Source organism: Ursus maritimus, unplaced genomic scaffold, assembly GCF_017311325.1.
Source record: "Ursus maritimus isolate PB19 unplaced genomic scaffold, ASM1731132v1 scaffold_2, whole genome shotgun sequence".
NCBI classification, from domain to species: Eukaryota; Metazoa; Chordata; class Mammalia; order Carnivora; family Ursidae; genus Ursus; species Ursus maritimus.
The window spans coordinates 16,190,227-16,203,972 of NW_024424452.1; the positions used below are offsets into that span (position 1 = coordinate 16,190,227).

Genomic DNA, 13,746 nt, shown 5'->3' on the forward strand with positions numbered 1-13,746 from the left:
AAGGCAGATGCTTAACGACTGAGTCACCCAGGTGCCCCTAGAATTAAATTTTTTAAAAAATTAATAAATTCAACTATAGACCACAGTCCTTTTCAATAAATTTCTGTATGTGATATCAGGGAAATGCAAATCAAAACCACAATGAGATATCATCTTACACCTGCATCATGGCTAAAATCAAAAAACACAAGAAACAACAGGTGTTGAAAGGATATGGAGAGAGGGGAACCCTCTTGCACTATTGGTGGGAATGCAAACTGGTGCAGCCACTCTGGAAAACAGCATGGAGTTTCCTCAAAAAGTTAAAAATAGAACTACCCTACAATCCAGCAATTGCATTACTGGGTATTTACCCAAAAAATATAAAAATACTAATTCAAAGGGCTACATGTACCTCAAAGTTTATACCCGCATTATCTACAATTGCCAAATTATGGAAAGAGCCTATATGTCCATTCATTGATGAATGGATAAAGAAGATGTGGTATATTGGGGTGCATGACTGGCTCAGTCAGTGGAGCATGTGACTCTTGATCTTGGGGTTGGGAGTTTGAGCCCCATGTTGGGTGTAGAGATTACTTACAAATAAAACTTTTAAAAAAATAGAAGGTATGGTATATACATATATACACAATGGGAATATTATTCGACCATAAGAGAGAATGAAATCTTTCCATTTGCAACGACATGGATGAGCTAGAGAGTATTACGCTAAGCAAAATAAATCAGAGAAAGACAAATACCATATAATTTCACTCATATGTGGAATTTAAGAAACCAAGCCAACAAGCAAAGGGACCAAAAAAAAAGAGAGAGAGAGAGAGAGGCAAACCAAGAAACAGACTCAACTACAGAGAGCAAACTGATGGTGACTAGAAGGGAGAGGGGTGGGGTGATGGATTAAATAGGTGATGGGGATTAAGGAGGGCACTTGTGATGAGCACTGGGTGATTATGGAAGTGTTGGGCCACCACATGGTGCACCTGAAACTAACACAACACTGTATGTTATGTTAACCACCTGGAATTTAGATTAAAACCTTTTCAATTTTTTCTGTATGTGCACATGGCCAACAGACACATGAACAAACACTCCACATCACGAGCCATCAGGAAAATATAAATCAAAACCACAATGAGGGGCGCCTGGGTGGCACAGCGGTTAAGCGTCTGCCTTCGGCTCAGGGCGTGATCCCGCCGTTATGGGATCGAGCCCCACATCAGGCTCTTCCGCTAGGAGCCTGCTTCTTCCTCTCCCACTCCCCCTGCTTGTGTTCCCTCTCTCGCTAGCTGTCTCTCTCTCTCTGTCAAATAAATAAATAAAAAATCTTTAAAAAAAAAAAAACACAATGAGATACCACCTCACACCAGTCAGAATGGCTAACATGAACAAGTCAGGAAACAATAAATGCTAGTAAGGATGCAGAGAAAAGGGAGCCCTCTTACACTGTTGGTGGGAATGCAAGCTGGTACAACCACTCTGGAAAACAGTGCGGAGTTAAAAATAGATGTTAAAAATAGAGCTACCCTAGGACCCAGCAATTGCACTACTAGGTATTTACCCCAAGATAAAAACATAGTGATCTGAAGGGGTACCTGCACCCCAATGTTCATAGCAGTAATGTCCACAATAGCCAAACTGAGGGAGCCCAGATGTCCAGTGACAGATGAATGGATAAAGAAGATGTGGTATATATCTACAATGGAATATTACTCAACCATCAAAAAGGATGAACTCTTACCATTTACATCGATGTGGACGGAACTGGTGGGTATTATGCTGAGCAAAATAAGCCAATCAGACAATTACCATACAGTTTCACTCATATGTGGAATATAAGAAATAGTGCAGAGGATCATTAAGAAGGGAGGGAAAACTGAATGGGAAGAACTAAGAGAGGGAGACGAACCATGAGAGACTCGTAACTCTAGGAAACAAACTGGGGATTGCTGGAGGTGAGGGGGTGGGGGGATGGGGTAACTGAGTGACGGGCATTAAGGAGGGCATGGGATGTGATGAGCACTGGGTATTATATGCAACTGATGAATTACTGAACTCTACCTCTGAAACTAATGAAGTATTATATGTTGACTAATTGAATTTAAATTTAAAAATTTCTGTACAAGCAAAGTCAAAGGACAAACAATAAACTGGGCAGAGAGAGATTAGCAACTCGTGCCACAGACTACTTTCCTCAATATACTTAGAGCTCCTACAAACCAATAAGGAAAAAAAAAAACAATAGAAAAATGGGCAACAGATAAGAAAAAGGTGTTCACAGAAAAGTGAATACATCTCTCATTTAAAAATAAGTGCAATTTAAAACTAAATTGAGATACTATATCTCACCTATTCAATTTGCGGATATCAGTAAGTTTGAAAACACACTGGGTTGGCAAATGGGTGGGGAAATAGGTGTTTCCATAAATTTCTGGTGTGAGTGTAAATTGTTGCCACCTCCATGAAGGGTAATCTGGAAAAAACCTATTCGCATCACACATGCAATATGTACCCTTTGATCCAGGAATCCTAATTCTGGGAATTTACTTCCAAACGTACTTGCGCATGTGCAAAATGACAGCATTTTTCACATCACAAAAGTTTGGAAACAATCTAATGTCTGTTAAGAAGAGATTTAAATGTAATATCGATGTAAATTACAATATGTCAAAATAATAGAATATGATGCAAGCATAAAAAAGAAAGAGTAAGATAAATAAATCTTTTTAAAAAATGGGGCGCCTGGATGGTGCAGTCAGTGAAGCATCCGACTCTTGGTTTCAGCTCAGACCCTGATCTCAGGGTCATGAGATTGAGCCCCGTGTAGGGCTCTGCACTCCACACAAAGTCTGTTTGAGATTCTCTCTCCCTCTCTCTTTGTCCCTCCACCATGCTCTCTCTTTCTCTCTCTCTCTCTCTCTCAAATAAATAAATCTTTAAAAAAAAAATGAGTAAGGCCTTTATCTGGTAAAATCACGAAACTCTATTAAGAAAAAAAAAATACAGGGGCGCCTGGGTGGCACAGCGGCTAAGCGTCTGCCTTCAGCTCGGGGCGTGATCCCGGCCTTCTGGGATCGAGCCCCACATCGGGCTCCTCCGCTAGGAGCCTGCTTCTTCCTCTCCCACTCCCCCTGCTTGTGTTCCCTCTCTCGCTGGCTGTCTCTATCTCTGTCAAATAAATTTTAAAAATCTTAAAAAAAAAAAAAGAAAAGAAAAAAAATACAAAGTTCGGTATAGAGCAGAGGACAGGACATTTTTTCTGGAAAGGTAATATTATTTCCATAACTATTATTTCATATAGGTAAATATTTTAGGCTTTGCAGGCCATATACTCTCTTTTGAAGCCTCTTGATTCTACCATTATTTTAACTCCAAAGCAGCCATAAACAATGAATGGCGAGTTGGGATGAGGGTTGTGTCAATAAAATTTCTTTACAAAAATAGGAAGCAGACTGCAGTTTGAGTATAACGCGTTACAAATTGTGTGTGGGATGGAGGTTAGGAAACTGGGCAACACGCAGCATAGTTCTTCTCTGGAAGAACCCACAGGAAACCATTTACCAGGGACCCTCCTGAGTAGGGAATGGGGGAAAGGAGTATGTGCTGAGACTTGTTACTATTGCGCTCAATCTTTTGGATTGAGAACTCTGTAACTGTATTACCAATCCAAAAAAATAAATCAAGAAAAAAAATATCAAGGAAATTGTGATTTTTTTTTCAGGCGTATACATTTTAAAGAGCAAAAGGGTAAGACAGAGACGTCCACCTGCAGTCCTTACCCGGATCCCTCAAGCTGGACCACGCTGTGCCCAAAGCTCCTTGCATTCTCTTGGAAGATCGCTGCTTTTTCAGTCTCCAGGTTGAACCCATCACATAATAAGACCAAGGCTAGAGGAAGGAGAAGCGGTGAGGGCCAGGCGGGGATAAAGCAGCTCGCCTTCCTGCGCCATGAATCTACCTGCTGAAATTCACCCCAACCCAGCATGGAGATGTCTACCTCCCAGGTCTGGCTCTGTTAGCCTGACACTTTTTCTCTAAAGGGCCAGATAATATTTTAGGTTTTCTGGTCCAAGAGGCAAATAGAGTATATTGGCAGGTACTTCTAAAACAAGAGAGAAAATGCATTTCCACAAATTTTTCAATAAGGATATACAAAATATAATAATGGCTCAGTCAGTAGAGCCAGTGATTCTTGATCTCGGGTTTGTGGATTCGAGCCCTACATTGTGCGTAGAGATTGCTTAATAAAATCTTTTTTTTAAATGTATTAATGAGACAAATGGAATTCTCTGGGGAAGAGAAGATCATTTCACTGGGATTCAAGGATAGTATTCCCTATCATGAAGCGATTCTAAATGCTCATTTGAGGGGCACCTGAGTGGTTCAGTGGGATGAGCAACAGACTCTTGATCTCAGCTCAGGTCTTGATCTCAGGGTCCTGAGTTCAAGCCCCACGTTGAGCTCAATGTTGGGCGTGGAGCCTACTTTTTAAAAAAATTAAAAATTAAAATAAATAAATGCTCATCTGAGACCTACAAAGACAGGTGGGAGGAAGCCTCCCCAGATGCCCACCAGCCTTGGTTTGCTGATTCCTGACCTAAGGACCACCAATGTGGGGGTGCAGTCAGCCGGTCTCTGAACTCCACCCTACCCTGCCATCCTGCTGGTGTGCCCAACAATTAAGTTCCTAAAGACTCTTAATTAGGCAATTTCCTTCCTATGCAATTCTCAAGTGCTTTTTTTTCCCCTTCTGTGGTTCATTCTCACAAAGTACAGGCATAAAAGGAAACAAACTTGAATCATTTTGGTCAGTCATTCAACTAACATTTACACCTAGATCCTTGGAAAATAGAACACTGGGCCAAGTGAAGGTGATAAGATGGAATTCAAGAAGAAGCACTCAGAATCCAACAAGCGTTGTGCACCCTTGGGCATATCATTCCACCTCTCTGGGGCCTCAGTTTCCTAATCTGTAAAGTGAAGGGGCCAGCCAAATCCCACTGCATAAGTCTATGAATTTAATTATTCATCCAATCTTCTTTGGGCATGCCATCTTGGTCTGGTTCTGCTCTCTACTTGCTCTTGAATCCCTTAGCCTTCCCCAAATCCCCTTTGTCTTCCTCCAGGCTAACTCCTAGATATTCTGTGCCCTCTCTCTCTACTTAGACTCAAAAGATACCCTCCTCCTCCCCCTGAGGGCCCCCCTCCAAGTCCCTGGTGTACCTGGTAACAGAAGGACTCTGTGAGTCATAGCGGGAGAGAGCAGGAACCTTGGGGCTTCATGCACCACTGAGCCACTTCAAGGAAGCCACCAAAGACAGGAAGGACAGAAAAGGAGAAGTCGGTGACAGAAGTCTGTTAGCCATTCAGAGGAAGAGGGTGGAGGCTCAGCCAGCAAGGCCTGCTTGACCTTCTTGAGGCTACGAACAGCCTGTGCTCCCTTCCCACCCAGATCCCTCTCCCAAACCATGAAGATCATTGTCCCAAAGGTGTTCTTTTTTTGCCCATCTGCTTCTAGGGTTGGCCAAGCATTATGAAAAGCAAGCTGAATAGACTTAGGGCCTGCCTCCTGGACCGTGTGTCAAAACATTAATACAGACAAGCACATGTGGGAAGTCACACTGTTTCTCCCTGAAAGCACACTGCAAAATGTCCTTCCTTCCTGCCCAAGGAAATGAGGAGTACCCTTCAGCCAGTGCTGTTCTCCTTTCATAGCCATCAGAAAGGACAATTCAGGTACAGAGAAACCCCATGCTTTTTTAATATTATTTTGCTTTAAAAAAAAAAACTAATGAATCGTTGAACACTACATTAAAAACTAATGATATTCTATATGTTGGCTAATCAAATATAATAAAAAAATTTGTTTTAAAGCCTCAAACCCTTTGTCCAGGAATTTTCACTTCCAGAAATTTATTCTAAGAAATAGTCGAAAAGTACAGTCAAAAACGTATGTACAAGCTTGTTCACCATGGCACTGTTTTTATTTTTATTTTTATTATTTTTTTGGCATTGTTTTTATACTGAAAATCAAGGACAGCTTAAATACCCAACAACAGAGGGATTGGTAAATAATGCCTCACTCCGTGATATATCCTTACGTTCCATCATGTCTACTCACTTATAAATCTGTTTTCAAAGACACAGGATCATAATTTCACATGTTAACCTTCAAGACGAAACTGTTAGTTTTTTGGGGTTTTTTTTTAAGATTTTATTTATTTATTTGACAGAGAGACAGCCAGCCAGCGAGAGAGGGAACACAAGCAGGGGGAGTGGGAGAGGAAGAAGCAGGCTCCCAGCGGAGGAGCCTGATGTGGGACTCGATCCCATAACGCCGGGATCACGCCCTGAGCTGAAGGCAGACGCTTAACAACGGCGCCACCCAGGTGCCCCAAAACTGTTAGTTATTTTACCAGCAAAACTGGGTTTATTCAAGAATAGTAGAAATTGCAATTTGAGACTTACAAACTATGGCAAAACTAGAGGCAAATCCCAAAAACAAAGGACAGGAAAGCTCTTTTACAGAGGAGAGGAGGGAGTTGGGAGGGGCTGTTATACACAAAAAGTCCATTGGAGTCAACTGGGAGTTCAAAATAAAAGGAAGGGAAGAATGAAGGAGGGGTAATCAGAAAGGGGAGTGAACCATGAGAGACTATGGACTCTGGGAAACAAACTGAGGGCTTCAGAGGAGAGGGGGTAGGGGATTGGGATAGACCGGTGACGGGTATTAAGGGGGGCACATATTGCATGGTGCACTGGGTGTTATACGCAAATAATGAATCATGGAACATTGCATCAAATTAAAAAAAAAAGTATAGTTGCTTTTCGTTGCTGAGTCGGGACCGTCTCTCATTGGCAGGCTGTTGTTGGCAAGGAGAAAATCTTTCTTCCTCCTGTTGGAGGAAAAATATATTAACTATAGATGTCTTCCTGCAGTGAATGCAAGTCTCTTTCTGTTGGGGTCTGCCACTGACCATGAGCAGTAGGGTGTGAAAGCTCCCCTTCCTGGCCTCCTGCCTCCGTTTTAAATGAGGTTTCCTTTATTCAATCACACACGAAATACATACAATACCAAACTGTACCTTGTACGTGACTGCTAATGTGACTCCCCAAGCCAATGATTTTTTCACTCTCCCTCCAACACATTTTCTCTCGCCCCTCGTCCTACCTTCTTAATAACCAGAGCAAATAAATGTTTGGTCTCTGAAAAAAATCCGTAAAAATTCTATACATTTTTAATAAAATTACTCATTTAAAAATATGTGTGTGTAAGAAAACCAAAATGTGAATAGTGATTATCTTCGGAGGGTTGGATTATGGATTTGTTCCAGTCATTTATTGCTGCCTAACAAGCCACTCCAAATCTTAGTGACTTATTGTGCCATGGTCCTGTGGATTGTCCAGCTTCAGCAGTCCTGAGGGATCTCACGTGGTCACAGTCAGATCATGACTAAGACTAGAGTCATCCAAGGCTCAGTTGGTCTGGACTTTCAAAATTGGTCACTCACATGGCCAGCAGTTGGTGCGGGTGGGGGCTCAGTTGGGACTGTCAACTTAAGTACCTCCATGTGGCCTCTCTAGGTTCCCTGGGCTTCTCACAGCATCGTGATTAGATTTCAAGAGTACGTGTTCTAAGAGACAATAATCGAAAGTGTCCAGTCTCATAAGATTTTGATTTGAAAACTGCCACAGGGTCTCTTCCACCATATTCTTTTTTTTTTTTTTAAGATTTTATTTATTCGACAGAGATAGAGACAGCGAGAGAGGGAACACAAGCAGGGGGAGTGGGAGAGGAAGAAGCAGGCTCATAGCGGAGGAGCCTGATGTGGGGCCCGATCCCATAACGCCAGGATCACGCCCTGAGCCGAAGGCAGATGCCCAACCGCTGTGCCACCCAGGCGCCCCTCTTCCACCATATTCTATTGGTCAAACAGTCACAGAGCTCATCCACATTCAAGGAGAGAAGACATAGATCCCACTTCTCAGTGGGAATTGTGTCAAAGAATTGTGGTCTATTTTAATCTGTCACAGGTTGATTTTAATTTTCTTCTATATTTTCTTGTATTTAAAACTCTTATACAAAACAAAACAGAGAATGGCTTTTATAATCAGAAAGAAAAGAAAAACACCAATAAATAATTTAAAACAACAAAGTGCCTATACATGTTAGCAGTAAAAGGGGCTGAGGAAAGAGGAATAAGGCCACAGGCCCTGGATGAGAGGGTACCGATCAGGGCGTGGAGGAATAATTTCATGAATATGCTTGGTTTGCTTTGGTAAAAGCTTTCACTCTGACCACCACAGGAAGCTGCTATAGCTCAGACATCAGGGCCTGTTTTTGCCCTGAACAGTGGCCAAGGGCCCACCATCTATAAAGGCATGGGTAAAATTTCAGAATGGCTATCCAACCCACAGAGACTTTCGCATTTACTCAGCAATGGGTGTGCCCCTAACCAGGTAACCACAGGTGGACACCTGTCTATAGGCTCCCAGCCATTTCCTCTCGTCTATTCCTCAGCCCCACTCTTGATAATATCTTAGCTTGGGTTCCACGGTAAATGGACCCTGAGACAAGGATCCTAGTGCACGTAATTTATTTGGGAGGTGATACCGGAAATACCGGTGCGGATGTGGGAACAGGAAAGAGCTCCTAAAAAAAATGTGTGATGAAAAAGTTCCTACTATGGACAATTGGAGCTGGATACCCTGAGGAACTCTGGAAGCCAGTATAAAACATGCCTCAGAGCGATCTGCCTGAGGGGTAAGGGGTCTAGACTCTTACGCACTATTCAAATCAGCTATTAGTTGAGGGGTGCTCTCTCGAGTAGCCTTAATTCTCTGGTGCTTCCAAGCTGCCCGCCCTACACCCAGGCACGGGAGGCTCCAGAGGCAGAAAAAGCCCTCAGAGGGCGCCTGGTGGCTCAGTCGTTAAGCGTCTGCCTTTGGCTCAGGGCATGATCCCGGCATTCTGGGATTGAGCCCCACATCAGGCTCCTCCACTGGGAGCCTGCTTCTTCCTCTCCCACTCCCCCTGCTTGTGTTCCTTCTCTCGCTGGCTGTCTCTCTCTGTCAAATAAATAAATAAAATCTTAAAAAAAAAAAAAAGAAAGAAAGAAAAAGAAAAAGCCCTCAGGCAAACACTTGCAGGCAATGACAGCTAGAAATCTGGACAGCTTGCATGAGAATGTTAAATACTGATGGCACATGAGTGGAGAAACTACAATGTCTGCTACGGATACTCAAATTTTTTTTTCATAGCACTTATCATTACATGAAATTACATCGTATATTTATTTAGTTCTTTTATTGTACAACCCAACTAGAGTATATAAGCTCCTTGAGGGCACAGATTCTTGTGTGTCTTGCTCATCACTCTATTTCCAGTGCATAGAACAGTGGCTGGCTCATAAAAAGATTCATAATAAAAATTAATTGAATCAGAATGAAGATTTCAGAAAGATAGCAGAGTAGGGAGCATCAGGAAACCTTCTCCCTACCTGGATAGCAATTGTACTGGCAGAACCTGTCTTATGTGACTATATAGGAATTCTGGAGTCTATTCAGAGACTCCTGGTCAATTTCAGTCTATTTAGTTCATAGTACTACAGCATTTATGGATCTCCCATCTCCCACAGGTGGCAGGAAGCTGTGCTTATGTTCCAGGAGCAGCTTGCTTGCAGCTTGCAGGAGTGTTCTGATTGCTGGTTGCAGCTTCTGATCTCAGAGTTTCAGACACAGGCAGGCAACCATGTTGGACCCCCCCCCCCATTTATGCAAGTCCCTCCATCTCTGGAACAAGCAACTTCCAGGAGATTTAAAGGGCTGGTGCCTTTTTCTCCTCCATTTTTCTCTTTTTCCTCTTTTGGAAGCCAGTGTAAAACATGCCTTTCAAGAACTAGGACATTCAGGACACCTGGGTGGCTCAGTCAGTTAAGCATCTGCCTTCATCTCAGGTCATGATCCCAGGGTCCTGGGATCAAGTCCTGCATCGGGCTCCTCGCTCAATGGGGAGACTGCTTTTCCCACTCCCCCTGCCTGCCGCTCCCCCCACTTCTGTTCTCTCTCTCTCTCTCTCTCTGACAAATAAGTAAAAAAAATCTAAAAAAAAAAAAAAAAAAGAACTAGACCATTCAAAAGTAACTGCTATAGGAAAGAGCTTAGAAAGTCACTATAAATGCCCTAAGAAGACCTTAATACTTCAAGCTGATCCCTGGCACAGAGATAGCCTATAACAATGAGAGAGAGAGAGAGAGAGTGCCCTGGGGAAGGAGGAGAATCTGATTTCCAGAGTTATTATTTTGTTCGAAAGTATGGCCCACTCAAAGGAAGAAAACAGAAACTATTCCAGAGAAAGACCAGATGGTAGACCTACTAGACAAAACTTTAAAACAACTGTCTTAAAGTTGCTCAAATAACTAAAGGAAAACATAGAGAAAGTAAAGAAAAAAATATGAACAAAATGGAAATATCAATAAAAAGAAAACCTAAATAAATAAATAACTTAAAAAGAAACCAAAAAGAAATTCTAGAGCCAAAAAACACATTAACTGAAGTGTAAAATTCACCAGAAGGATACAAAAGCAGGTTTGAGCAAATAGAAACATGAATCAGCAAACTTAAAGGTAAGGCAATAACTGAAGTTATTGACTCTAAGAAAGAGAAAGAAACAAAAATTGAAGAAAAGTGAAAAGAGCCTATGGGACCTGTGGACCATCATTAAGCAGACCAATACAAACATTGTGGGAATGTCAGATGAGAGAGAGGGTCGGAGAGATTGTTTGAAGAAACAATGACTGAAAAATTCCCAGCTTTTTTGAAGGACCTGGGTATATATATCTTATGAAAGTTCAATAAATTCCAAGTAGAATGAATTCAGAGACCCACACAAGATGTATTATAATCAAACTGTCAAAAACCAAAGACAAGAGAGTCTGAAAGCAGCAGAAGAGAAGTGAATCATCACGTAAAAGGGATATTAAATAAGATTTCAGCAGATTTCTCATCAAACACTTTGGAGGCCAGAAGGCAATGGGCGGATATATTCAAAGTACTGAAAGAAAAAAATTGTAAGCCAAGAATTTTATATCCCACAAAACTGTCCTTCAAAAATGAAGGAGGGGGCGCCTGGGTAGCACAGTCGTTGAGCGTCTGCCTTCGGCTCAGGGTGTGATCCCAGCGTTCCGGGATCGAGTCCCACATCGGGCTCCTCGGCTAGGAGCCTGCTTCTTCCTCTCCCACTCCCCCTGCTTGCGTTCCCTCTCTCGCTGGCTGTCTCTCTCTGTCAAATAAATAAATAAAATCTTTTTTTAAAAAAAAGTGAAGGAGAAATCAAGATATCCCCAGGTAAACAAAAGCTCATTACCACTAGATCTACCCTGAACGAAATACTAAAGGGAGTCCTGCAGTTTGAAATGAAAGGACACTAGACAACAACTTGAAGTCATATGAAGAAATAAAGATCTCAATAAAGGTGAATACATGCAACTATAAACACTAGTGTTATTGTAACAAGGTTGTGTTATGCCTCTTTTGGTTTGTGCTCCACATTTTGTTTTCTACATATTTTAAGAAACTAATGCATATTTTTAAACAACTGTCAGCCTATGTTTTTGGTCACACAAGGTATAAAGATGTAATTTTGTGACATAAGGAAGATGGCATGCTGATGGAGCTGTATGGGAGCAAAGTTAATATATTATTGAAGAGAAGCTATAAATTCAAATTAGAATGTTATAACTTTAGGATATTAAATGTCATCTCTATGGTAACTGAAAGAAAATAACTATACACTATACACAAATGGAAATGAGAATTGAATTAAAATGTTTCACTGCAAAAAAAAATCAACTAAACACAAAATAATGTAATGTAGAAAGTGAAGGGTATAAAAGTTTTAAGACGTAAAGATAATAAATAGCAATATGACAGAAGTTCGGTCCCTCCTTATCAGTAATTACTCTGACTGTAAACAGATTACCCTCTCTACAAAAGACGAGGATTGGCAGAATGAATTTTAAAAACATATCCAACTATATGCTGTGCATTCTCCATAAGAGGCCCACTCTAGGTAGAAAGACACAAAGCAATGGAAAATAAGCAGATGGAAAAAGATAGTTGCAAAGAGTAACCAGAAAAGAGCAAGGGTAGCTATATTACCATGAGACAACATTTTTTTTAAATTTTTTGAGAGAGAGAGAGAGAGAGCACATGTACATGCATGAGCAGGGGGTGGAGGAATGTGGCAAAAGGAGAGGGAGAGAATCTTAAGCAGACTCCTCAGTGAGCACAGAGCCCAACTGGGGACTCAATCTCACAACCCTGAGATCATGACCTGAGTTGAAACCAAGAGTTGGACACTTAACCCAACTGAGCCACCCAGGTGCCCCAAATTAAAATTTAAATCAAAAAGTTTACACAAGGGACAAAGAAAGACATTATATATTAATAAAAGTTTCAATACAACAAGAAAATATAACAATTATAAACATTTACACACCTAATAACAGACCATTAGAATATATGAAGAAAAAATTGACAGAATTAAAGGAATAAATAGACCATCCTATAATAATAGTGGGAGACTTCAATACTCTATTCTCAATAATGGATAGAATAACCAGACAGAAGATAAGTAAGGACATAGAGGACTTGAACAATACAATAGGCCAACTATATCTAAGAGACATATGTGAACACTTTACCCCACAAGGACAGAATACACATTCTTCTCAAGTCCTTATGGGATGTTCTCTAAGACAGACCTTATGTTAGGCAACAAATTAAGTCTCAATAGATTTTTTTTAAGATTTTATTTATTTATTTGACAGAGAGAGACAGCCAGCGAGAGAGGGAACACAGGCAGGGGGAGTGGGAGAGGAAGAAGCAGACTCCCAGCGGAGGAGCCTGATGTGGGACTCGATCCCAGAACGCTGGGATCATGCCCTGAGCCAAAGGCAGACCCCCAACGACTGCGCCACCCAGGCGCCCCTCAGTAGATTTTTTTTTTAAGTAAGCTCTATGCCTAACATGAGGCTTGAACTCACAACCCCGAGATCAAGAGTCACATGCTCTACCGACTGAGCCAGCCAGGTGCCCCAAGTCTCAATACATTTTAAAAGATAGGTATTATACAAAGTATCTTTTCCAACCATAACAGGATAGAGTTAGAATCAACAATAGAAGGAAAATGGGAAAATTCACAAATTTTTGAAAATTAAGCAATGTACTCTTTTTTTTAAGATTTTATTTATTTATTTATTTATTTATTTATTTATTTATTTATTTAACAGGGAAGGGGGGAGAACAAGCAGGGGGAGCAGCAGAGGGAGAGGGAAAAGCAGGCTCTCCGCTATGCAGGGAGCCCAATGCAAGGCTCGATCCCACAACCCTGGGATCATGACCTGAACCAAAGGCAGACACTTAACCAACTGAGCCACCCGGGCATCCCCTAAGCAACATACTCTTAAAGAACCAATGGGCCAAAGAAGAAATTACAAAGGAAATTTTGAAATACTTAGAGATGAATGAAGCAAAACCACGACATATCAAAACTTAAAATGGGATGCAGTGAAAGCAGTGCTAAGGGAAAATTAAAATCATAAACAAAATTTTATTAAAAGAAAAGGAAGATCTCAAATCAGCATCCTAACTCTACAATTTAAGAAACTAGAAATTCAGATGGATTTTCCATCCAGACTATGGATTTCTGTATCAATAAGGATAAGGTAGGTTTTGCGGCAATAA

General features: G+C 41.2%; 1 protein-coding gene across 3 annotated transcripts in view; it reads right to left on the reverse strand.

Moving 5' to 3' along the window:
- ITGAM (integrin subunit alpha M) overlaps positions 1–5,372 on the reverse strand; it is a 39,345-nt gene extending 33,973 nt beyond the window's left edge. For 2 of the 3 annotated variants that reach the window (XM_008685340.2, XM_008685339.2), the window contains exons 1-2: positions 5,224–5,372; positions 3,780–3,888 (exon numbers count right to left, since the gene is read on the reverse strand). In XM_008685340.2, coding sequence (XP_008683562.1) covers positions 3,780–3,888; positions 5,224–5,251 — 137 coding nt within the window. In that variant the 5' untranslated portion in view covers positions 5,252–5,372. The remainder of the gene's footprint in view (positions 1–3,779; positions 3,889–5,223) is intronic. The other variant, XM_008685341.2, reaches the window with a different exon arrangement.
- Positions 5,373–13,746: the final 8,374 nt, after the last annotated feature.